This window comes from Aotus nancymaae, unplaced genomic scaffold (assembly GCF_030222135.1).
Source record: "Aotus nancymaae isolate 86718 unplaced genomic scaffold, 86718_ANA_hifiasm-v0.15.2.pri h1tg000076l, whole genome shotgun sequence".
Lineage (NCBI taxonomy): Eukaryota > Metazoa > Chordata > Mammalia > Primates > Aotidae > Aotus > Aotus nancymaae.
This window is the reverse complement of record NW_026988491.1, coordinates 7,217,528-7,243,040: the sequence shown is the minus strand read 5'-3', so window position 1 is coordinate 7,243,040 and position 25,513 is coordinate 7,217,528. Positions and strand designations below refer to the sequence as shown.

Here is a 25,513-nt window from a genome sequence, read left to right as displayed (position 1 = left end):
CTCAGTCCGTGCTTGTCAACCGCCCAGCTCCATACACTGCAGCCCCCGTCCACATTCCCCAGAGCTCGTTGTGAGAGTCCTCAGCAGCACCAGTGCACTGACTGTCACTCTGTGTTCTCTTAGGTCCTGTTGAGGTCCTACAGGACTGCATACTGGAGTGCAGTGACGAGGAGGAGATGCCCTCTGACCTGGTAAGATGTAATTCTTCATCTTGAGGAGAAATGTTTTTTTCTGGGGCTTGTAGAATATCAAGTGAATATCATTTTTGACTGCCATTGTGAATCAGACCTCAGGTGTCATGGACTCTAGTGACCAGTCACTGGAGTTTATGACCAACTGAGGCCCGATTGACAATGTCAGTCAAAAGATGGCATGACTTACAAACTGGTCGTGTGCATATTTCTCAGTAGCAACATTTTCTTCTTGAAAAATAATTTTGTATTTCCCAGCCAGCATAGACACTTGCTAAATATTCCAAACCCACTGCATTTTCTGCAAGCATCCCCTATGCTCCATTTGGGGCCCAGGACTTCATCAGTATTTGACGTCTGTATTTTTGTTTTGTTAAGTTTAATTTTGTTTTTGAGACAGAGTCTCTCTGTCACCAGGCTACAGTGCAGTGGTGTGATCTCAGGTCACTGCAGCGTCCACCGGCTGCATTCAAGCAATTCTCCTGCCTGAGCCTCCCAAGTAGCTGGGACTACAGGCTCTTGCCACCACCACACCCAGCTCTTTTGTAGTTTTGAGTAGAGCTGGGGTTTCACCACGTTGGCCAGGATGGTCTCAATCTCTTGACCTCGTGATCTGCGAACTTCAGCCTCCCAAAGTGCTGGGATTACAAGCGTGAGCCACCGCGCCCGGCCTGCCATCTGGTTTTCTAATGTCACCAAGTGAATAAAAGACCTGCGCCAACAGGACCCAGCATGATGTAACCCTCAGGGTGTTACTTTTTCTCTTATTGCAGGAGAAGCCTCCGGCCCAGTATCACCACCGTACGTATTCTTTTTCTTTTAAACAGTCACTGAGACGTAGTTGACATGCAAACCAATTCACCCATTTAGAGTAGGTGATTCAGTGTTTTTACTACATTTACAGGGTTGTGCAACCATCGTTACAATCTAATTGTAGAAGGTCTTCATTCCCCCTCAAAAAACCCCATTAGTAGTGACTCCTCTGATTTCCCGAACCCCCACAGCCCTGGTTCTAGGCAGCCCTAATCTACTTCCTGTTTCTGTAGTACACTGCCTTTCCGTATTAACCGGTTCTTCAAATGACTACTTCACAGTGATGAGGTTGCCGTAGCTAGGAAGCGAAGGCTCTTGGATTTCTTTCTGCCCCTCTCCTTTGCCTTCCTTCAACACCAAGGAGAATGGTCCAGCAGCAGCTCAGTCCGTGCTTGTCAACCGCCCAGCTCCATACACTGCAGCCCCCGTCCACATTCCCCAGAGCTAGTTGTGAGAGTCCGCAGCGGCACCATTGCACTGACTGTCACTCTGTGTTCTCTTAGGTCCTGTTGAGGTGCTGCAGGACTGCATACTGGAGGACATTGACGAGGAGGAGATGCCCTCTGACCTGGTAAGATGCATTTCTTCATTCTGAGGAGAAATGTTTTTTTCTGGGGCTTGTAGAATATCAAGTGAATATCATTTTTGACTGCCATTGTGAATCAGACCTCAGTTGTCATGGACTCTAGTGACCAGTCACTGGAGTTTATGACCAACTGAGGCCCGATTGACGATGTCAGTCAAAAGATGACATAACTTACAGACTGGTCGTGCGCGTATTTCTCAGTAGCATCATTTTCTTGTTGAAAAATAATTTTGTATTTCCCAGCCAGCATAGACACTTGCTAAATATTCCAAACCCACTGCATTTTCTGCAAGCATCCCCTATGCTCCATTTGGGGCCCGGGACTTCATCAGTATTTGACGTCTGGTTTTTTGTTTTGTTAAGTTTAATTTTGTTTTTGAGACAGAGTCTCTCTGTCACCAGGCTACAGTGCAGTGGTGTGATCTCAGGTCACTGCAGCGTCCACCTGCTGCATTCAAGCAATTCTCCTGCCTCAGCCTCCCAAGTAGCTGGGACTACAGGCTCTTGCCACCACCACACCCAGCTCTTTTGTAGTTTTGAGTAGAGCTGGGGTTTCACCGTGTTGGCCAGGATGATCTCAAACTCTTGACCTCGTGATATGCCCGCCTCAGCCTCCCAAAGTGCTGGGATTACATGCGTGAGCCACCGCGCCCGGCCTGCCATCTGGTTTTCTAATGTCACCAAGTGAATAAAAGACCTGCGCCAACAGGACCCAGCATGATGTAATCCTCACGGTGTTTCTTTTTCTCTTATTGCAGGAGAAGCCTCCGGCCCAGTATCACCACCGTACGTATTCTTTTTCTTTTAAACAGTCACTGAGACGTAGTTGACATGCAAACCAATTCACCCATTTAGAGTAGGTGATTGAGTGTTTTTACTATATTTATAGGGTTGTGCAACCAACATTACAATCTAATTGTAGAAGCTCTTCATTCCCCCTAAAAAACCCCTTTAGTAGTGACTCCTCTGTTTTCCCGAACCCCTACAGCCCTGGTTCTAGGCAGCCCTAATCTACTTCCTGTTTCTATAGTACACTGCCTTTCCTTATTAACCGGTTCTTCAAATGACTACTTCACAGTGATGAGGTTGCCGTAGCTAGGAAGCGAAGGCTCTTGGATTTCTTTCTGCCCCTCTCCTTTGCCTTCCTTCAACACCAAGGAGAATGGTTCAGCAGCAGCTCAGTCCGTGCTTGTCAACCGCCCAGCTCCATACACTGCAGCCCCCGTCCACATTCCCCAGAGCTCGTTATGAGAGGCCTGAGCAGCACCAATGCACTGACTGTCACTCTGTGTTCTCTTAGGTCCTGTTGAGGTCCCAGAGGACTGCATACTGGAGTGCAGTGATGAGGAGGAGATGCCCTCTGACCTGGTAAGATGTATTTCTTCATCTTGAGGAGAAATGTTTTTTTCTGGGGCTTCTAGAATATCAAGTGAATATCATTTTTGACTGCCATTGTGAATCAGACCTCCAGTCACTGGAGTTTATTACCAACTGAGGACCGATTGACGATGTCAGTCAAAAGATGATATAACTTACAGACTGGTCGTGCGCATATTTCTCAGTAGCATCATTTTCTTGTTGAAAAATAATTTTTGTATTTCCCAGCCAGCATAGACACTTGCTAAATATTCCAAACCCACTGCATTTTCTGCAAGCATCCCCTATGCTCCATTTGGGGCCTGGGACTTCATCACTATTTGACATCTGGTTTTTTGTTTTGTTAAGTTTAATTTTGTTTTTGAGACAGAGTCTCTCTGTCACCAGGCTACAGTGCAGTGGTGTGATCTCAGGTCACTGCAGCGTCCACCTGCTGCATTCAAGCAATTCTCCTGCCTCAGCCTCCTAAGTAGCTGGGACTACAGGCTCTTGCCACCACCACACCCAGCTCTTCTGTAGTTTTTAGTAGAGCTGGGGTTTCACCATGTTGGCCAGGATGGTCTCAATCTCTTGACCTCGTGATCTGCCCGCCTGAGCATCCCAAAGTGCTGGGATTACATGCGTGAGCCACCGCGCCCGGCCTGCCATCTGGTTTTCTAATGTCACCAAGTGAATAAAAGACCTGCGCCAACAGGACCCAGCATGATGTAATCCTCACGGTGTTTCTTTTTCTCTTATTCCAGGAGAAGCCTCCGGCCCAGTATTTCCACCGTACGTATTCTGTTTCTTTTAAACAGTCACTGAGACCTAGTTGACATGCAAACCAATTCACCCATTTAGAGTAGGTGATTCAGTGTTTTTACTATATATACAGGGTTGTGCAACCATCGTTACAATCTAATTGTAGAAGGTCTTCATTCCCCCTCATAAAACCCCACTAGTAGCGACTCTTCTGGTTTCCCGAACCCTACAGCCCTGGTTCTAGGCAGCCCTAATCTACTTCCTGTTTCTATAGTACACTCACTTTCCGTATTAGCCGGTTCTTCAAATGACGATTTCACAGTGATGAGGTTGCCGTAGCTAGGAAGCCAAGGCTCTTTCATTTCTTTTTGCCCCTCTCCTTTGCCTTCCTTAAACACCAAGGAGAATGGTCCAGCAGCAGCTCAGTCCGTGCTTGTCAACCCCCCAGCTCCATACACTGCAGCCACCGTACACATTCCCCAGAGCTCGTTGTGAGAGTCCTCAGCAGCACCAGTGTACTGACTGTCACTCTGTGTTCTCTTAGGTCCTGTTGTGTTCCTACAGGACTGCATAGTGGAGGACATTGACGAGGAGGAGATGCCCTCTGACCTGGTAGGATGTATTTCTTCATCTTGAGGAGAAATGTTTTTTTCTGGGGCTTGTAGAATATCAAGTGAATATCATTTTTGACTGCCATTGTGAATCAGACCTCAGTTGTCATGGACTCTAGTGACCAGTCACTGGAGTTTATGACCAACTGAGGCCCGATTGACGATGTCAGTCAAAAGATGACATAACTTACAGACTGGTCGTGCGCGTATTTCTCAGTAGCATCATTTTCTTGTTGAAAAATAATTTTGTATTTCCCAGCCAGCATAGACACTTGCTAAATATTCCAAACCCACTGCATTTTCTGTAAGCATCCCGTATGCTCCATTTGGGGCCTGGGACTTCATCATTATTTGACGTCTGGTTTTTAGTTTTGTTAAGTTTAATTTTGTTTTTGAGACAGAGTCTCTCTGTCACCAGGCTACAGTGCAGTGGTGTGATCTCAGATCACTGCAGTGTCCACCTGCTGCATTCAAGCAGTTCTCCTGCCTGAGCCTCCCAAGTAGCTGGGACTACAGGCTCTTGCCACCACCACACCCAGCTCTTTTGTAGTTTTTAGTAGAGCTGGGGTTTCACCATGTTGGCCAGGAGGGTCTCAAACTCTTGACCTCGTGATCTGCCCGCCTCAGCGTCCCAAAGTGCTGGGATTACATGCGTGAGCCACCGCGCCCGGCCTGCCATCTGGTTTTCTAATGTCACCAAGTGAATAAAAGACCTGCGCCAACAGGACCCAGCATGATGTAATCCTCACGGTGTTTCTTTTTCTCTTATTGCAGGAGAAGCCTCCGGCCCAGTATCACCACCGTACGTATTCTTTTTCTTTTAAACAGTCACTGAGACCTAGTTGACATGCAAACCAATTCACCCATTTAGAGTAGGTGATTCAGTGTTTTTACTATATTTACAGGGTTGTGCAACCATTGTTACAATCTAGTTGTAGAAGGTCTTCATTCCCCCTCAAAAAACCCCATTAGTAGCGACTCCTCTGTTTTCCTGAACCCCACAGCCCTGGTTCTAGGCAGCCCTAATCTACTTCCTGTTTCTATAGTACACTGCCTTTCCGTATTAGCCGGTTCTTCAAATGACGATTTCACAGTGATGAGGTTGCCGTAGCTGGGAAGCCAAGGCTCTTTCATTTCTTTCTGCCCCTCTCCTTTGCCTTCCTTCAACACCAAGGAGAATGGTCCAGCAGCAGCTCAGTCCGTGCTTGTCAACCGCCCAGCTCCATACACTGCAGCCCCCGTCCACATTCCCCAGAGCTCATTGTGAGAATCCTCAGCAGCACCAGTGCACTGACTGTCACTCTGTGTTGTCTTAGGTCCTGTTGAGTTCCTACGGGACTGCATTCTGGAGTGCAGTGACAAGGAGGAGATGCCCTGTGACCGGGTAAGATGTATTTCTTCATCTTGAGGAGAAATGTTTTTTTCTGGGGCTTCTAGAATATCAAGTGAATATCATTTTTAACTGCCATTGTGAATCAGACCTCAGTTGTCATGGACTCTAGTGACCAGTCACTGGAGTTTATGACCAACTGAGGCCCGATTGACGATGTCAGTCAAAAGATGACATAACTTACAGACTGGTCGTGCGTGTATTTCTCAGTAGCATCATTTTCTTGTTGAAAAATAATTTTGTATTTCCCAGCCAGCATAGACACTTGCTAAATATTCCAAACCCACTGCATTTTCTGCAAGCATCCCCTATGCTCCATTTGGGGCCCGGGACTTCATCAGTATTTGACGTCTGGTTTTTTGTTTTGTTAAGTTTAATTTTGTTTTTGAGACAGAGTCTCTCTGTCACCAGGCTACAGTGCAGTGGTGTGATCTCAGGTCACTGCAGCGTCCACCGGCTGCATTCAAGCAATTCTCCTGCCTGAGCCTCCCAAGTAGCTGGGACTACAGGCTCTTGCCACCACCACACCCAGCTCTTTTATAGTTTTCAGTAGAGCTGGGGTTTCACCGTGTTGGCCAGGATGGTTTCAATCTCTTGACCTCGTGATCTGCCCGCCTCAGCGTCCCAAAGTGCTGGGATTACATGCGTGAGCCACCGCATCCGGCCTGCCATCTGGTTTTCTAATGTCACCAAGTGAATAAAAGACCTGCGCCAAGAGGACCCAGCATGATGTAATCCTCACGGTGTTTCTTTTTCTCTTATTGCAGGAGAAGCCTCCGGCCCAGTATCACCACCGTACGTATTCTTTTTCTTTTAAACAGTCACTGAGACGTAGTTGACATGCAAACCAATTCACCCATTTAGAGTAGGTGATTCAGTGTTTTTACTATATTTACAGGGTTGTGCAACCATTGTTGCAATCTAATTGTAGAAGGTCTTCATTCCCCCTCAGAAAACCCCATTAGTAGCGACTCCTCTGTTTTCCCGAACCCCACAGCCCTGGTTCTAGGCAGCCCTAATCTACTTCCTGTTTCTATAGTACACTGCCTTTCCGTTTTAGCCGGTTCTTCAAATGACGATTTCACAGTGATGAGGTTGCCGTAGCTAGGAAGCCAAGGCTCTTTCATTTCTTTCTGCCCCTCTCCTTTGCCTTCCTTCAACACCAAGGAGAATGGTCCAGCAGCAGCTCAGTCCGTGCTTGTCAACCGCCCAGCTCCATACACTGCAGCCCCCGTCCACATTCCCCAGAGCTCGTTGTGAGAGTCCTCAGCAGCACCAGTGCACTGACTGTCACTCTGTCTTCTCTTAGGTCCTGTTGAGGTCCTACAGGACTGCATACTGGAGTGCAGTGACGAGGAGGAGATGCCCTCTGACCTGGTAAGATGTATTTCTTCATCTTGAGGAGAAATGTTTTTTTCTAGGCCTTGTAGAATATCAAGTGAATATCATTTTTGACTGCCATTGTGAATCAGACCTCAGTTGTCATGGACTCTAGTGTCCAGTCACTGGAGTTTATGACCAACTGAGGCCCGATTGACGATGTCAGTCAAAAGATGACATAACTTACAGACTGGTCATGTGCGTATTTCTCAGTAGCATCATTTTCTTGTTGAAAAATAATTTTGTATTTCCCAGCCAGCATAGACACTTGCTAAATATTCCAAACCCACTGCATTTTCTGCAAGCATCCCCTATGCTCCATTTGGGGCCCGGGACTTCATCAGTATTTGACGTCTGGATTTTTGTTTTGTTAAGTTTAATTTTGTTTTTGAGACAGAGTCTCTCTGTCACCAGGCTACAGTGCAGTGGTGTGATCTCAGGTCACTGCAGCGTCCACCTGCTGCATTCAAGCAATTCTCCTGCCTGAGCCTCCCAAGTAGCTGGGACTACAGGCTCTTGCCACCACCACACCCAGCTCTTTTGTAGTTTTTAGTAGAGCTGTGGTTTCACCATGTTGGCAGGATGGTCTCAATCTCTTGACCTCGTGATCTGCCCGCCTCAGCGTCCCAAAGTGCTGGGATTACATGCGTGAGCCACCGCACCCGGCCTGCCATCTGGTTTTCTAATGTCACCAAGTGAATAAAAGACCTGCGCCAACAGGACCCAGCATGATGTAATCCTCACGGTGTTTCTTTTTCTCTTATTGCAGGAGAAGCCTCCGGCCCAGTATCACCACCGTACGTATTCTTTTTCTTTTAAACAGTCACTGAGACCTAGTTGACATGCAAACCAATTCACCCATTTAGAGTAGGTGATTCAGTGTTTTTACTATATTTACAGGGTTGTGCAACCATCGTTACAATCTAATTGTAGAAGGTCTTCATTCCCCCTGAAAAAACCCCATTAGTAGCAACTCCTCTGATTTCCCGAACCTCCACAGCCCTGGTTCTAGGCAGCCCTAATCTACTTACTGTTTCTGTAGTACACTGCCTTTCCGTATTAGCCGGTTCTTCAAATGACGATTTCACAGTGATGAGGTTGCCGTAGCTAGGAAGCCAAGGCTCTTTCATTTCTTTCTGCCCCTCTCCTTTGCCTTCCTTCAACACCAAGGAGAATGGTCCAGCAGCAGCTCAGTCCGTGCTTGTCAACCGCCCAGCTCCATACACTGCAGCCCCCGTCCACATTCCCCAGAGCTCGTTATGAGAGGCCTGAGCAGCACCAATGCACTGACTGTCACTCTGTGTTCTCTTAGGTCCTGTTGAGGTCCTACAGGACTGCATACTGGAGTGCAGTGACGAGGAGGAGATGCCCTCTGACCTGGTAAGATGTATTTCTTCATCTTGAGGAGAAATGTTTTTTTCTGGGGCTTGTAGAATATCAAGTGAATATCATTTTTGACTGCCATTGTGAATCAGACCTCAGTTGTCATGGACTCTAGTGACCAGTGACTGGAGTTTATGACCAACTGAGGCTCGATTGACGATGTCAGTCAAAAGATGACATAACTTACAGACTGGTCGTGTGCGTATTTCTCAGTAGCATCATTTTCTGTTGAAAAATAATTTTGTATTTCCCAGCCAGCATAGACACTTGCTAAATATTCCAAACCCACTGCATTTTCTGCAAGCATCCCCTATGCTCCATTTGGGGCCCGGGACTTCATCACTATTTGATGTCTGGTTTTTTGTTTTGTTAAGTTTAATTTTGTTTTTGAGACAGAGTCTCTCTGTCACCAGGCTACAGTGCAGTGGTGTGATCTCAGGTCACTGCAGCGTCCACCTGCTGCATTCAAGCAATTCTCCTGCCTGAGCCTCCCAAGTAGCTGGGACTACAGGCTCTTGCCACCACCACACCCAGCTCTTCTGTAATTTTTAGTAGAGCTGGGGTTTCACCATGTTGGCCAGGATGGTCTCAATCTCTTGACCTCGTGATCGGCCCGCCTCAGCCTCCCAAAGTGCTGGGATTACATGCGTGAGCCACCGCGCCCGGCCTGCCATCTGGTTTTCTAATGTCACCAAGTGAATAAAAGACCTGCGCCAACAGGACCCAGCATGATGTAATCCTCACGGTGTTTCTTTTTCTCTTATTGCAGGAGAAGCCTCCGGCCCAGTATCACCACCGTACGTATTCTTTTTCTTTTAAACAGTCACTGAGACGTAGTTGACATGCAAACCAATTCACCCATTTAGAGTAGGTGATTCAGTGTTTTTACTATATTTACAGGGTTGTGCAACCATTGTTACAATCTAATTGTAGAAGGTCTTCATTCCCCCTCAAAAAACCCCATTAGTAGCGACTCCTCTGTTTTCCCGATCCCCACAGCCCTGGTTCTAGGCAGCCCTAATCTACTTCCTGTTTCTGTAGTACACTCCCTTTCCGTATTAGCCGGTTCTTCAAATGACGATTTCACAGTGATGAGGTTGCCGTAGCTGGGAAGCGAAGGCTCTTTCATTTCTTTCTGCCCCTCTCCTTTGCCTTCCTTCAACACCAAGGAGAATGGTCCAGCAGCAGCTCAGTCCGTGCTTGTCAACTGCCCAGCTCCATACACTGCAGCCCCCGTCCACATTCCCCAGAGCTCGTTGTGAGAGTCCTCAGCAGCACCAGTGCACTGACTGTCACTCTGTGTTCTCTTAGGTCCTGTTGAGTTCCTACGGGACTGCATACTGGAGTACAGTGACAAGGAGGAGATGCGCTCTGACCTTGAGCATGTATATTTTTATCCTCATCGTGAGGAGAAATGTTTTTTTCTGTGGCTTCCAGAATATCAAGTGAGTATCATTTTTGGCTACGATTGTGAATCAGACCTCAGGTGTCATGCACTCTAGTGACCAGTCACTGGAGTTTATGACGAACTGAGCCTCGATTCATGACGTCAGTCAAAAGGTGGCATAACTTTCAAAGTGGTCGTGTGCATATTTCTCAGTGGCAACATTTTCTTCTTGAAATATAATTTTGTATTTCCCAGCCAGCATAGACACTTGCTAAATATTCCAAACCCACTGCATTTTCTGCAAGCATCCCCTATGCTCCATTTGGCGCCCGGGACTTCATCACTATTTGATGTCTGGTTTTTTGTTTTGTTAAGTTTAATTTTGTTTTTGAGACAGAGTCTCTCTGTCACCAGGCTACAGTGCAGTGGTGTGATCTCAGGTCACTGCAGCGTCCACCTGCTGCATTCAAGCAATTCTCCTGCCTGAGCCTCCCAAGTAGCTGGGAATACAGGCTCTTGCCACCACCACACCCAGCTCTTCTGTAATTTTTAGTAGAGCTGGGGTTTCACCATGTTGGCCAGGAGGGTCTCAATCTCTTGACCTCGTGATCTGCCCGTCTCCGCCTCCCAAAGTGCTGGGATTACATGCGTGAGCCACCGCGCCGGTCCTGCCATCTGGTTTTCTAATGTCACCAAGTGAAAAAAGACCTGCGCCAACAGGACCCAGCATGATGTAATCCTCACGGTGTTTCTTTTTCTCTTATTGCAGGAGAAGCCTCCGGCCCAGTATCACCACCGTACGTATTCTTTTTCTTTTAAACTGTCACTGAGACGTAGTTGACATGCAAACCAATTCACCCATTTAGAGTAGGTGATTCAGTGTTTTTACTGTATTTACAGGGTTGTGCAACATTGTTACAATCTAATTTTAGAAGCTCTCCATTCCCCCTCAAAAAACCCCATTAGTAGGGACTCCTCTGTTTTCCTGAACCCCCACAGCCCTGGTTCTAGGCAGCCCTAATCTACTTCCTGTTTCTATAGTACACTGCCTTTCCGTTTTAGCCGGTTCTTCAAATGACGATTTCACAGTGATGAGGTTGCCGTAGCTAGGAAGCCAAGGCTCTTTGATTTCTTTCTGCCCCTCTCCTTTGCCTTCCTTCAACACCAAGGAGAATGGTCCAGCAGCAGCTCAGTCCGTGCTTGTCAACCGCCCAGCTCCATACACTGCAGCCCCCGTCCACATTCCCCAGAGCTCGTTGTGAGAGTCCTCAGCAGCACCAGTGCACTGACTGTCACTCTGTGTTCTCTTAGGTCCTGTTCAGGTCCTACCGGACTGCATACTGGAGGACATCGATGAGGAGGAGATCCCCTCTCATGACCTGGTAAGATGTATTTCTTCATCTTGAGGAGAAATTCTTTTTTCTGGGGCTTGTAGAATATCAAGTGAATATCATTTTTGACTGCCATTGTGAATCAGACCTCAGTTGTCACGGATTCTAGTGACCAGTCACTGGAGTTTATGGCCAACTGAGGCCCGATTGACGATGTCAGTCAAAAGATGACATACAGCCTGGTCGTGCGCATATTTCTCAGTAGCAACATTTTCTTCTTGAAAAATAATTTTGTATTTCCCAGCCAGCATAGACACTTGCTAAATACTCCAAACCGACTGCATTTTCTGCAGGCATCCCCTATGCTCCATTTGGGGCCCGGGACATCACTGTTTGACGTCTGGTTTTTTGTTTTGTTAAGTTTAATTTTGTTTTTGAGACAGAGTCTCTCTATCACCAGACTACAGTGCAGTGGTGTGATCTCAGGTCACTGCAGCGTCCACCTGCTGTATTCAAGCAATTCTCCTGCCTGAGCCTCCCAAGTAGCTGGGACTACAGGCTCTTGCCACCACCACACCCAGCTCTTTTGAAGTTTTTAGTAGAGTTGGGGTTTCACCACGTTGGCAGGATGGTCTCAATCTCTTGACCTCGTGATCTGCCCGCCTCAGCGTCCCAAAGTGCTGGGATTACATGCGTGAGCCACCGCGCCCGGCCTGCCATCTGGTTTTCTAATGTCACCAAGTGAATAAAAGACCTGCGCCAACAGGACCCAGCATGATGTAATCCTCACGGTGTTTCTTTTTCTCTTATTGCAGGAGAAGCCTCCGGCCCAGTATCACCACCGTACGTATTCTTTTTCTTTTAAACAGTCACTGAGACCTAGTTGACATGCAAACCAATTCGCCCACTTAGAGTAGGTGATTCAGTGTTTTTACTATATTTACAGGGCTGTGAAACCATTGTTACAATCTAATTGTAGAAGGTCTTCATTCCCCCTCAAAAAACCCCATTAGTAGCGACTCCTCTGTTTTCCCGAACCCCACAGCCCTGGTTCTAGGCAGCCCTAATCTACTTCCTGTTTCTATAGTACACTGCCTTTCCGTATTAACCGGTTCTTCAAATGACTGTTTCACAATGATTAGGTTGCCGTAGCTAGGAAGCCAAGGCTCTTTGATTTCTTTCTGCCCCTCTCCTTTGCCTTTCTTCAACACCAAGGAGAATGGTCCAGCAGCAGCTCAGTCCGTGCTTGTCAACCGCCCAGCTCCATACACTGCAGCCCCCGTCCACATTCCCCAGAGCTCGTTGTGAGAGTCCTCAGCAGCACCAGTGCACTGACTGTCACTCTGTGTTCTCTTAGGTCCTGTTGAAGTCCTACAGAACTGCATACTGGAGTGCCCTGATGAGGAGGAGATGCCCTCTGACCTGGTAAGATGTATTTCTTCATCTTGGGGAGAAAGTTTTTTTTCTGGGGCTTCTAGAATATCAAGTGAATATCATTTTTGACTATCATTGTGAATCAGACCTCAGTTGTCATGGACTCTAGTGACCAGTCACTGGAGTTTTTGACCAACTGAGGCCCGATTGACGATGTCAGTCAAAAGATGACATAACTTACAAACTGGTCGTGTGCATATTTCTCAGTGGCAACATTTTCTTCTTTAAATATAATTTTGTATTTCCCAGCCAGCATAGACACTTGCTAAATATTCCAAACCCACTGCATTTTCTGCAAGCATCCCCTATGCTCCATTTGGGGCCCGGGACTTCATCAGTATTTGACGTCTGGTTTTTTGTTTTGTTAAGTTTAATTTTGTTTTTGAGACAGAGTCTCTCTGTCACCAGGCTACAGTGCAGTGGTGTGATCTCAGGTCACTGCAGCGTCCACCCGATGTATTCAAGCAATTCTCCTGCCTGAGCCTCCCAAGTAGCTGGGACTACATGCTCTTGCCACCACCACACCCAGCTTTTTCGTAGTTTTTAGTAGAGTTGGGGTTTCACCATGTTGGCCAGGATGGTCTCAATCTCTTGACCTCGTGATCTGCCCACCTCAGCCTCCCAAAGTGCTGGGATTACATGCGTGAGCCACCGCGCCCGGCCTGCCATCTGGTTTTCTAATGTCACCAAGTGAATAAAAGACCTGCGCCAACAGGACCCAGCATGATGTAATCCTCATGGTGTTTCTTTTTCTCTTATGGCAGGGGAAACCTCCGGCCCTGTATCGCAACGAAATTTATTATTTCTTTTTAAAACAGTCACTGAGATGTACCTGAGATGCAAACCAATTCACCCATTTAAAGTAGGTGATTCAGTGTTTTTACTATATTTACAGGGTTGTGCAACCATTGTTACAATCTAATTGTAGAAGGTCTTCATTCCCCCTCAAAAAACCCCATTAGTAGCGACTCCTCTGTTTTCCCAAACCCCACCGCCCTGGTTCTAGGCAGCCCTAATCTACTTCCTGTTTCTATAGTACACTGCCTTTCCGTATTATCCGGTTCTTCAAATGACGATTTCACAGTGATGAGCTTGCCGTAGCCAGGAAGCTAAGGCTCTTTCATTTCTTTCTGCCCCTCTCCTTTGCCTTCCTTCAGCAGCATTAGAGATGATCTTTGCAGTACGCTGTGCCTTTTCTGCCCAGGGAAACATCAAAACCTTCGGTTTGGATTAATAAGCACTCCTTAAGATTATGCACAAGCGATGTAGCGCTGGGCATTCAGTGTCATGTGTAATGAAAGGAAGGAATCTGTGGGAACATCTCTCTCACAGACAGTTACTTGAACTTAGAGAAAAAGTTCTGCTGTGTGCCAAGAGGAAATTGATAATCACCCTCTGAACTTTTAAGAGTTGGTATAGCATGTTTATGTTTCTGTCCTCTCTGTGGGTTTAAAGGGATCTCCCACGGGTGGATGGCAGAGTGAATATTCACTCTGGGCTCGCTGGTACATCTCCAGTCTCCTCGGAAGGCAGACAAGGAGTCTGACCTTGAGCACATTTGTAGACTCCACATCCGATCTCTACCACAGATTCTGAGATAAGGCTTCTTTCTCTCCAGTTCTCTAATTTTTGGGGAAATCAAGAGTTCCTTCCCACAGAAGATGGCGTTACACTATTCCCTGTTTTCAAAAATTAGGCTTCCGTCGTTCTCTAAGTTGATATTTATAAGTTAAGTTCTGGACGTTTTATTCACAGATTTCTAAAAGTTGTGCAGGAAACTCCATATGATAAAATGTGTTGATAGCATATAATTCTATCCTTGCTACGGATGACATTTTTATCTTTGGAGGATCCTCATTTTACATAATAAGATACAAAACTAAGTGGGCACCCTCGATCCAGTCTGGGGCACTTCATTAAAGAACTGAGTTGCTGCTCTCTATCATTCGCTTTTGTTCATGAGACCTTTGAACCACATAAATATTGCCAGCACCCTCTTTTGGGACCCTAAGAGAGGGTGAGATGGCACAAGTGCAGACATCCCTGGTTCCTCCCTGAAATTTCCCTGCTACCTTTAATTATCTTCTTCCTTAAGGGACCTGCTCTGACTGCTAATGACTTGTTTAGACTTCTCCAGGTTTGGACTATTATACATAGAATAAGTCAGTATGTATTTCTTGGTGTCTGGCTTTTTTGCTCACATTATGATTTGAAATTCATTCATGTTCGTAAGTGTAACTGTAGTTCCTCCATTTCCTTGTTGCATACCATTCCACTGTAGTCACATATTACAGTTTATACACTCTTCTGTTGATTGATGTAGAATTTTCTTCTTTTGTTTTTAAATAATTATGCCTGTGACAAGTAATGTTGCTTTGAGTATTTTTGTCAGTGGTTTTGAAATAATACTGGCACTCATTTCTGTGAAGTAGATTGTTAGAAGGGAATATATCTTTTATTGTCATGGATAGTGCCAAGTATTTTTCAAAATGGTGATGCTAATTCATGCTCCTATAGCAGCATATGTGAGTAGACATTTCTCCAAATCCTTGTGAACTCTTAGTTTTATCTCTCCCTGAAAATTCTATCACTATGGTTAGCCTTTCATTTCTGTAGCATCTTACTTAAAATTTATAACCAAAAATTTTGTTTTGATCTAATGATGCAGGCCAGTAGGTTTGTGTACGCCCATCTGACCCCAGCCATGTAAGTAATCATTGATCAAAATGTCACTGTGCCACATGACTGTCTTAATAGCAGCTGCTTAAGTTATTAAAATGAAAAGGATAACTGTTATACATTTGAGTCTTGGATACTATGTGGTCACTTCTCTATGTTGCCTCCTTGAAGCATCACAATCACTTTGAGGCATAACTGCTTTGGTTCTATTCATTATACAGATGAGGAATGCGAGTCTCCGTTAAGTAAATCATTCACGAGACACACCCACAGCTGGATCTCTCTAACACCAAAGGCTAATCTACAAACTAACATGCTATACTGCCTGTAGTGGTGAAGTAGACTGGCCGTAAAATGAAGTTTGCTTCCACAGCTGGGCGTGTGAGCTTAGTGGGGTCGGTGTTACCCATTGCTTGATGGGTTTGAGATTGGTGTTGCAGAAACCCAGATGGAGAAGCTCTTGGCTGAGGGAGTGAGAAATTAACTGAAAGGATAGATGAGTGCATTTGAAGGATCATGCTTCCATAGAGCATGTTGTTGAGCCTCTTGGAATAAGAACAGATAGAATCAGACAGAATCACCCAGTCCTCAGTTGTACCATTCAGTAAGCATCAGCATGCCATGAAGTGTGCTCACTGCTGTGTTTCGGGGACATAAAATCTATCCCAGGCCTCTGTGGCCGCCCATTCTGTCCTGTCCAATGAACCTCTGTTCTGTTCCATTGGTCTACATCTCTGTTTCGGTACCAGTACCATGCTGTTTTGATTACTGTAGCCATTGACTAAGTTTCTGATCAGGTTTTCAGTATTCATTGAGAGAAACAGAACCTTGTGCAAACAATCCACAGCACGACGTGCCCCTCATAAAGCTTTGTTTCTGTGTTGCAGGTAGTGCCTGTGTTCCCTCTGAAGTATGACTCTGGTAAGTATTCTGGAATTATTGTCAAGGAAAAAAAGCTGGTTTCAATGTGAAGTGCCACCCTGATTCTGGGATTGTGATAGGAATAAGCGTAGTGAAAGTGTTTTTTAAAAACTTGAGTTCCCCAGGGAAAAATCATGGCCAAATTTTGAGGCAGCAACTGTGCTCCCTTTTGGGTGGTACTGAGTTGGGTGCTTGATGATTGGCGGTGTCTTGTGTGAGGCTGCATCATGTGATGTGAATGTGTGTGTTTCTGTGCAGGTGAGGCTGTGTGTTTTCTCAGAAGAGATTTCCCATTTACACAGCCCATTCGCCAGTGTCCACTTCTAAAAAATAAAATCCAGCCCTACTCTACTCTGTCTGTACAGTGACTCCTCCACCTTCACCAGAGCCATCCCTGGGTCTGGTTTATTATCCTCACTGCTCGGAGAACCTGAAGGGCCAGGGGGTGGCCCCAGCTCCCGAGTTCCTGAATGAAAAAGTTAAAACACAAACCCAGGAGTGTGGGCCAGTGCTGACACTGGCAACTACTGGCATGCTCTTAGTCATGGGGTGTTCGCTGCCACACAGGGAGTCCAGCATTTGTGTATAAGCCCTAAGGAGGTCCCAGACACTGCCCATCGTTATAAAGTGGCCTCCATGGTCACAGAGCCCAGGGCAGTTACAGGCACATCTCCCCACAGACCAGCGTAGTTAACAGTGTGAAAAGCACAAAGATCCCCAGGTGTTTGGGTCAGCTCACAGATCCTTTTTTGTTTAATTTTTAAGATCGGGGAACCTGTGCAGGATGAGCAGGTTTGGTACATACGTAAATGTGTGTCATGAGGGTTTGTTGTACAGGTCATTGCATCATCCACATATTCAGCCTAGTATCAGTTATTTTCCTGATCCTCCCCCTCCTCCCACCGTCCACCCTCCAGTAGGCCCCAAGCTTACAAATTCTAAGAGAAGTGGGGGACCACACGGGCCAGTGTGGCCCACTTCAGTTGTGAAGTTAATTTGCTCAGCAACTGGCCAAAGCACGTAAGGATCGGTGATGTCTTTTAGTAGATTTAGTAATAGCTTCCCAAGCCCTAAAATGCTCAAACCCTGCCAGCTGGAGATGGTGAGGAGAGGGACAGGTAGGAACTCTGTGCAGCACTTGGTTGGTAGCCTGGTTTCCACCCCCTCGTGGCAACTCTCTTGTGCATGCAGGTTAAAGACCCTCAGCCTCAACCCAGCCTCCTCCATGAGGAGCATCTCACTATTGGCCGGCTACTGCAGCATATGGCCACCAGCCCAAGTGAAACAAAATGTTGCTTTAAAACGAGTTATGTATTCATAATGTCCACTCATTGTTTTATAATCTCTGCTCTCTCTGTGGTTATGTCTTCCTATTAATTTCTGATATTAATTTTGTGATTTCCCTTTTTTCTTGATAAATTTAGACTTTTCTTGAAAACAACTGTTGGTTTTCATCCACGACTGGGGTGTCATCCACAGCTGGTCGTCATCCACGGCTGGGTCATCATCCACGGTTGGGGCATCAGGGGCATCATCCACAGCTGGGCGTCATCCACAGCTGAGTCATCATCCACAGTTGGGGCATCAGGGGCATCATCCACAGCTGGGCGTCATCCACGGCTGAGTCATCATCCATGGCTGGGTGCATCTTCTACGGCTGGGGCATCATCCACGTCTGGGTTCGTCTTCCACAGCTGGGGCATCTTCCACGGCTGGGCATCATCCACAGCTGGGGGCATCTTCCACGGCTAGGGCATCATCCACGGCTGAGTTCGTCTTCCACGGCTGGGGCATATTCCACGGCTGGGCATCATCCACAGCTGGGTGCATCTTCCACGGCTCGGTTCGTCTTCCACGGCTGGGGCATCATCCACGGCTGGGTTCATCTTCCACGGCTGGGTTCGTCTTCCATGGCTGGGCATCATCCACAGCTGGGGCATCATCCACGGCTTGGTTCGTCTTCAACGGCTGGGGCATCATCCACGTCTGGGCATCATCCACGGCTGAGTTCGTCTTCTACGGCTGGGGCATCATCCACGGCTGAGTTCGTCTTCCACGGCTGGTGTATCATCCACGGCTGGGGCATCATCCACAGCTGAGTTTGTCTTCGACGACTGGGGCATCTTCCACGGCTGGGGCATCATCCACGGCTGGGCATCATCCACGGCTGAGTTCGTCTTCCACGGCTGAGTTCGTCTTCCACAGCTGGGCATCATCCACAGCTGGGGCATCATCCATGGCTGAAGCATCATCCACGGCTGAGTTCGTCTTCCACGGCTGGGGCATCTTCCACGGCTGGGCATCATCTACAGCTGGGTCATCCATGGCTGGGGCATCATCCACGGCTGGGTTCATCTTCCACAGCTGGGCATCATCCACGGCTGGATTCGTCTTCCACAGCTGGGCATCATCCACGGCTGGGGCATCATCCACAGCTGGGGCATCATCCACGGCTGAGTTCGTCTTCCACGGCTGGGGCATCTTCCACAGCTGGGCATCATCCACAGCTGGGGCATCATCCATGGCTTGGTTCGTCTTCCATGGCTGAGGTATCATCCACAGCTGAGTTCGTCTTCTACAGCTGGGTCATCATCCACGGCTGGGCATCTTCCACAGCTGGGTCATCATCCACGGCTGGGGCATCATCCACGGCTGAGTTCGTCTTCTACGGCTGGGGCATCTTCCACGGCTGGGCATCATCCACGGCTGGGGCGGCATCCACGGCTAGGGCATCATCCACTGCTGGGGCATCATCCACGGCTGAGTTCGTCTTCTACGGCTGGGGCATCTTCCACGGCTGGGCATCATCCACGGCTGGGGCGGCATCCACGGCTGGGGCATCATCCACTGCTGGGGCATCATCCACGGCTGGGGCATCATCCACGGCTTGGTTCGTCTTCCACGGCTGGGGCATCTTCCACGGCTGGGCATCATCCACGGCTGAGTTCGTCTTCTATGGCTGGGGCATCATCCACGGCTGAGTTCGTCTTCCATGGCTGGGGTATCATCCACGGCTGGGGCATCATCCACGGCTGAGTTCGTATTCCACGGCTGGGGCATCTTCCACGGCTGGGGCATCTTCCACGGCTGGGGCATCATCCACGGCTGGGGCATCATCCACGGCTTGGTTCGTCTTCCATGGCTGGGGCATCATCCATGGCTGGGCATCATCCACGGCTGGGGCATCATCCACGGCTGGGCATCATCCACGGCTGGGGCATCATCCACGGCTTGGTTCGTCTTCCACGGCTGGGGCATCTTCCACGGCTGGGCATCATCCACGGCTGAGTTCGTCTTCTGTGGCTGGGGCATCATCCACGGCTGAGTTCGTCTTCCACGGCTGGGGTATCATCCACGGCTGGGGCATCATCCATGGCTGGGGCATCATCCACGGCTGAGTTCGTATTCCACGGCTGGGGCATCATCCACGGCTTGGTTCGTCTTCCATGGCTGGGGCATCATCCACGGCTGGGGCATCATCCACGGCTGAGTTCGTCTTCCACGGCTGGGGCATCATCCACTGCTGGGGCATCATCCACAGCTGAGTTCGTCTTCCACGGCTGGGGCATCTTCCTTGGCTGGGCATCATCCACGGCTGGGTTCGTCTTCCACGGCTGGGGCATCATCCACGGCTTGGTTCATCTTCCACGGCTGGGGCATCATCCATGGCTGAGTTCATCTTCCATAGCTGGGGCATCATCCACGGCTTGGTTCATCTTCCACGGCTTCGTTCATCTTCCACGGCTGGGCATCATCCACGGCTGGGTTCGTCTTCCACGGCTGGGGCAACTTCCACAGCTGGGCATCATCCACGGCTGGGGCAGCATCCACGGCTGGGTTCGTCTTCCACGGCTGGGCATCATCCACGGCTGGGTTCGTCTTCCACGGCTGGGCATCATCCACTGCTGGGGCATCATCCACAGCTGAGTTCGTCTTCCACGGCTGGGGCATCTTCCACGGCTGGGCATCATCCACGGCTTGGTCCATCTTCCACGGCTGGGGCATCTTCCACGGCTGAGTTCGTCTTCCACGGCTGGGGTATCTTCCACGGCTGGGCATCATCCACGGCTGGGGCAGCATCCACGGCTGGGTTTGTCTTCCACGGCTGGGGCATCTTCCACGGCTGGGCATCATCCACGGCTGGGTTTGTCTTCCACGGCTGGGGCAGCATCCACGGCTGGGTTCGTCTTCCACGGCTGGGGCATCTTCCACGGCTGGGCATCATCCACGGCTGAGTTCGTCTTCCACAGCTGGGGCATCATCCACAGCTGAGTTCGTCTTCCACGGCTGGGTCATCATCCACAGCTGGGTGCATCTTCCACGGCTGGGGCATCATCCACGGCTGAGTTCGTCTTCCACAGCTGGGGCATCTTCCACGGCTGGGGCATCATCCACGGCTGGGACATCATCCATGGCTGAGTTCATCTTCCACGGCTGGGGCATCATCTATGGCTCTTTTGCTCAATCTGTATCTGAGCCCACAGATCCACATTAAACAATAATTTGAGTGCCACTTTTACAGTTTTTGTTTCCAAAGTTATTTGTTAATAATTGAATGAAATAGCTAACCAGAATTTTCCCCTTTTAATTATTTCTATTTCTATATAGAAAGAGTTGTTTTAAGAAAACAGATGCCTCTGCCTGTGTTTGTGAACAGGAGTGTTGGGTCTAAAGGCTTTCTCTGGTAGCTCTGCAGGAAGATTGCCCACCTCACCCTTGCTTTCTGTGGGTTCCAGAGGCTTCCATTTAAAGGAGTATCTCTCCCCACTCTGCCTCACCCAACACCAGCTCTCCTGTACCCCCTGGCTTTCTAAACGCCTTCTTCCACCTTCACCTCATTGAATTCAAGACTCTGGAAAATAGTCAAAAATTATAAAAAGGTGGGAGTGGGGGTGATCTGGAAATCCCTGCTATAATATTTTTAAAGGAATCTGCTGGAAACTATGTTTTAAAGCCATCCCTTACTTAGCACTAGAATATCAAGCCATTCATTTTTTTAACAGAACTTTGAGATATAATTCAAATGTTTTTTATATGAACATGTGTGTATGTATAGATACACTATATGCATATGTGTGTATGTATACATATAGTTGTATATATATGCATATACACGTATACAGATATATATATAGTTGCATATATATATACACACACACATACATACATATAGTTGTTTTAGGACACAAAAATACTGATCTTGAGAAAAAAGCATTGGTCTACATAAATATTGAAACTATCTGGCATAGCAAAAGTCCCCTTTAAGAAAATGACTTACAAAGCACAGAGTGACAGAAAATGCTCACAGCATGTATATGTGAAGAATGTGTCATGTTGGCCCCAGCTGTCAGCATTGCCAGTGTTGCTGCTGTCCTCGGTGCAGACAGCTGTGGCATTTGTTCAGAACCTTCGGATGTTGAGGGTGGCTGAGCCGGCCCTGCATGGGCCGCAGACCCTAAATTGAACAGAGGGGAGGGACTGGGTTAGAATCAGCATAGTGAGGAGGGCGGGTGTGTGGAGGAGAGCTGACTGTGGATCCCCTGTCTCCAGGTGAGGTGCCCCCTCCTCTGTACGGTGAGTGAGGAGGGTAAAGACAGGAGCCCTGGGTATGGTTCAGATGCGACTCCGCTTCCTGACACTCTGCTGTGGAGCCTGAGCTTTCCGAAGCCACCTTACATCTCCCAAAACCTTCAGGGAGCAGAGTCACTGCATTTAAATAAGAGCTGTGACCCGCCTGTTCCTGGGCCTCTCTGCCTTGAGTTCTCACAGCTGACCCGGTGGGGTGAAGGTGTGTCCTAGCAGTTCAGTGTTGCCACCCAAACCTACCCAGTGGGCTCCCAGATGACCAAACTCCCCTGGAGGCTCTGAGTCATTTTCCAGCTGGGAGAGGCCATCTCAGGAGTGTCCCTCACTGTCCAACACTGCCCTCAGACCCTAAAGCCTTCCTGTCTCTGACACACCGGGGCATCTCAGATGGAGAGCCTTGGCTGTCCTGATCCTCCTTTCTGAAGCTGCTCACGATGTCAGAGAGAGACCAGGGCAGCTGGGAATCCTAAATAAAGGGGGCGTGGGTTAAAGGGAGGTCACTTGTTCCTGCCAGCTGTGCCAGCAGAGCATGTGTGGCACTTTCTATCTGTCAGTGTTTCCTGGGACCCAGAAGCACAGAGTTTACTCACACTATTAACACTCTCATCATCAGCCACCTAAAGGCCTCTCTCTCATATTTTTCTTTATCACCATTTCAAATCATATTTTCCTCCATCTCTGAGTCACCAACTCAAGTGTAAATCATGTGGTTCCCCTCCGACTTCCAAATCATGTCTACAGATACTTAAAGAATTCGTAGTGTGTTTCCATTTCTTAAGCAAATAATTTTTCCTCTTTAGGCGTCATCTGGTTTATTTTTTACTTTTGCTAAGATTTAAACTCAGACTTAAACATTTAATTTCATCCATGTGTGCATATGAACCATTTCCATTACTTCCAACGGGTGAGCATTGTGTAAACTACACTTTAGTTATAAACCCTTGTGCTGAGCAGCCAGGTTGCTGCCGATACCACGTGACCAGTGAGGACTTCCTCCTGCGCATTTCCCTCCATCTCTGAACCACAGTGGACTAGCTGCATGGAGGATGCACGCTTAATGTTACTATGTGCTGAGGGACATCCTGCCGGATGGCTGAGCTCGTTAATATCCCAGTTGTAAGAGCTTCTGAAGCTCCACAACCTGACTGGCAATTTGTTTTATCTTTATTTTTAAAATTGCAACATTAGTTGTCTGCTCAACACTCACTGGTTTCATGCCTCACTCAGAAGTAACCACAATTCTAGGGCATCCACAGGAACCTATAGGTTTTGCCTGCCTCTGCCCCCGGCTGGCTGATCTCCAAACCCTCTCCCTGGCTTCCCGCTGAGGGGGCTTTGGCAGCTCCTGCCACTCCCATCCTGCTCCCCCCAAGCCCTTTTGCTTTGCTCTCTGCTCTTCCAGGCAGCTCCTCCCACACAGACGTGCTGGGCTCCACAGGGGTTTCTTTCACCTCAGGTGGGTTAAAACGTGTTCATGAGACTTTTACTCATCCACATTTTGCCTTCTCTAAATTGCTTCGTTGTGATATTTGTCCATTTTTAGTGACATTTCCATTTTGTCTGTCTTCTCTATTTTTTTTTTTCTGAAATCTGGATTGTCCTCGCTAATAGCTTTCCATTGTTCCATATTCCTCTGCAATTTTGCCTATTGGATCCTCCTCCTAACAAAGCACCTTAAATAGTCATTCAGGAACTCATAAGGTTATGTGGCTGATCAAAATCCTAGAAGCCTCAGCAAGTTCAGCACATGAAAATGCACTCAATCCCAAGTCATTAGCAGAGTACACATTGAAACTAGTTTCTCACTCTTACACCCACCAGAATAGGCATGTTATCAGACACAAAAATGCAAAGGGTGGTGAGGATGTGGAGGAACTTGAACTGTCATGTTACTCTGGGAACATAGTTTCAACCATTTTGATAAATGGCTTTCTAGTGTGTACTACAGTCATCAGCACCTATGACCTTACAGTCTCACTCCTGCCACCTATGTCCAAGAGACATGTATGAGCCAAGGATGTTGGTGTCCACCTGGGGGACTTTACAGAAGCCTTGTTTCAAGCAACCATCATGAGAAACAGCAGAGTGAATGTAAAAAACACGGAGGTGTAAACTAGTGCCAACTTTCTACAATGTTATATACTGACTCAGCAGTACAAAATGACAAATGTTTCCTCACGTGGAACATGAGTGGAATTCACATATTCACATATAATTTTCAACCAGAAACAAAAGAGTACATACTGTAGGTTTGCATTTATATGATGTTTAAAAATAAATTTAAAATGTGTTGATCATGATCAGAGTAGGTATGTCCTGGGGTTACTGCTTGGAAATTAGCTGCAGAGGGACTGCCAGGGGATTTACATCTGGGTAGTGGTAGCAAAGTGTAAGAAGGCAGCAGTCTGCGCATGTCATATATGTGCACTGTGCCACAGGTAAAACAACCATCGCCTAAAAAGTAATGCAAATAATATCTTTCCATCATGCAAACATCCATACTCATTGTCTCCCTGTGAGTCTATCTATATTTTAAATAGAAGTAACTTCAATTTTGTATGTACAAGAACACGCTCACACTGCTCTCTTTTAACTGGGAAAATCATGATAGCAAATTCTGTAAAAGACATGACAAGAAAGGTGAATTAAAACTGTTGCCAAAATCCAACACAATACATTAGGAATCTTGATTCTGAGGTTTGTTTTTTTAACGTTACTTTAAGTTTGGGATGCATGTGCAGAATGTGCAGGTTAGTTACACAGGTATGCATGTGCCGTGGTGGTTTGCTGCACCTATCAACCCATCATATAGGTTTTAAGCCCCACATGCATTAAGTATTTGTCCTAATGCTCTCCCTCCCCTTGCCCCCTACCCCTGACAGGCCTCGGTGTGTGATGTTCCCCTCCCTTTGTCCATGTGTTCTTATTGTTCAACTCCCACTTACAAGTGAGAACATGCAGTGTTTGGTTTTCTGTTCCTGTGTTAGTTTGCTGAGGATGATGGCTTCTAGCTTTATCTATGTCCCTGCAAAGGACATGAAGTCACTCTTTTTTATGGATGCACAGTATTCCATGGTGTATATGTGCCACATTTTGGTTTTGTAAAGGAAAGACTGGGGTTTTGATGTGGATATAAATGTGGTGGGATGAGGACAGGATCCCTACTGTTGAGGGTGCTGCTGGGGAGAGTAGTGAGGAGAGAGGGCCCTCAGGTTAGAGGAATGGACATTTGGTGAGAGAGGGAAGAAGGACCTGGGTGGTCCTCAGGGACAGTCCTGGGATGGGGTTCCCAGGCTGTAGCTGTGGAAGCTTCCCTCTAAGAGAAGGGACTCTGTGCATTGTCCCTTCAGGGCTCGGGATGAAATAGGAGTCTGAAGACGCTGACCTTTGGTTTGGAAGAAATTAACAGGAAGACAGGTCCACTCTGTGCTGGTGCAGCCACTGCCCATCCTCAGCCAGGCCTTAGTCCAGCTGCACAGACAGTGGCTCAGATCAATATTGTCAGGCGGGAAGCTTTATAAACTGAGTTCATCAAGCCACTGACACTCCAGCCCAGGTGCCCCTTATCAGATAAAGGGCATTAGCTGCTCACCCAGGGTTGGTCAAGTGGAGGGAAGCGAAGTGGTCATGTGACAGTTTAGAATGTTGCTCTCTAATACAGTTGGGTATCATCCAGTGGTGTGTGACTCACATCTGCAGGCCA

The 25,513-nt window shown here is 47.6% G+C and overlaps 1 protein-coding gene across 1 annotated transcript in view; it reads left to right on the top strand.

Annotated features, from left to right (window-relative positions):
* CUNH22orf42 (chromosome unknown C22orf42 homolog) overlaps positions 1-20,737 on the top strand; it is a 32,751-nt gene extending 12,014 nt beyond the window's left edge. The window contains exons 7-27 of the mRNA XM_064367861.1: positions 124-191; positions 965-992; positions 1,508-1,575; positions 2,349-2,376; positions 2,891-2,958; positions 3,711-3,738; positions 4,253-4,320; positions 5,094-5,121; positions 5,636-5,703; positions 6,477-6,504; positions 7,019-7,086; positions 7,859-7,886; positions 8,402-8,469; positions 9,242-9,269; positions 9,784-9,917; positions 10,629-10,656; positions 11,171-11,241; positions 12,006-12,033; positions 12,548-12,615; positions 13,389-16,224; positions 17,649-20,737. Of these exons, the coding sequence (XP_064223931.1) occupies positions 124-191; positions 965-992; positions 1,508-1,575; positions 2,349-2,376; positions 2,891-2,958; positions 3,711-3,738; positions 4,253-4,320; positions 5,094-5,121; positions 5,636-5,703; positions 6,477-6,504; positions 7,019-7,086; positions 7,859-7,886; positions 8,402-8,469; positions 9,242-9,269; positions 9,784-9,917; positions 10,629-10,656; positions 11,171-11,241; positions 12,006-12,033; positions 12,548-12,615; positions 13,389-13,460 (1,073 nt within the window). The 3' untranslated portion in view covers positions 13,461-16,224; positions 17,649-20,737. The remainder of the gene's footprint in view (positions 1-123; positions 192-964; positions 993-1,507; positions 1,576-2,348; positions 2,377-2,890; positions 2,959-3,710; positions 3,739-4,252; positions 4,321-5,093; positions 5,122-5,635; positions 5,704-6,476; positions 6,505-7,018; positions 7,087-7,858; positions 7,887-8,401; positions 8,470-9,241; positions 9,270-9,783; positions 9,918-10,628; positions 10,657-11,170; positions 11,242-12,005; positions 12,034-12,547; positions 12,616-13,388; positions 16,225-17,648) is intronic.
* The last annotated feature ends 4,776 nt before the right edge of the window (positions 20,738-25,513 follow it).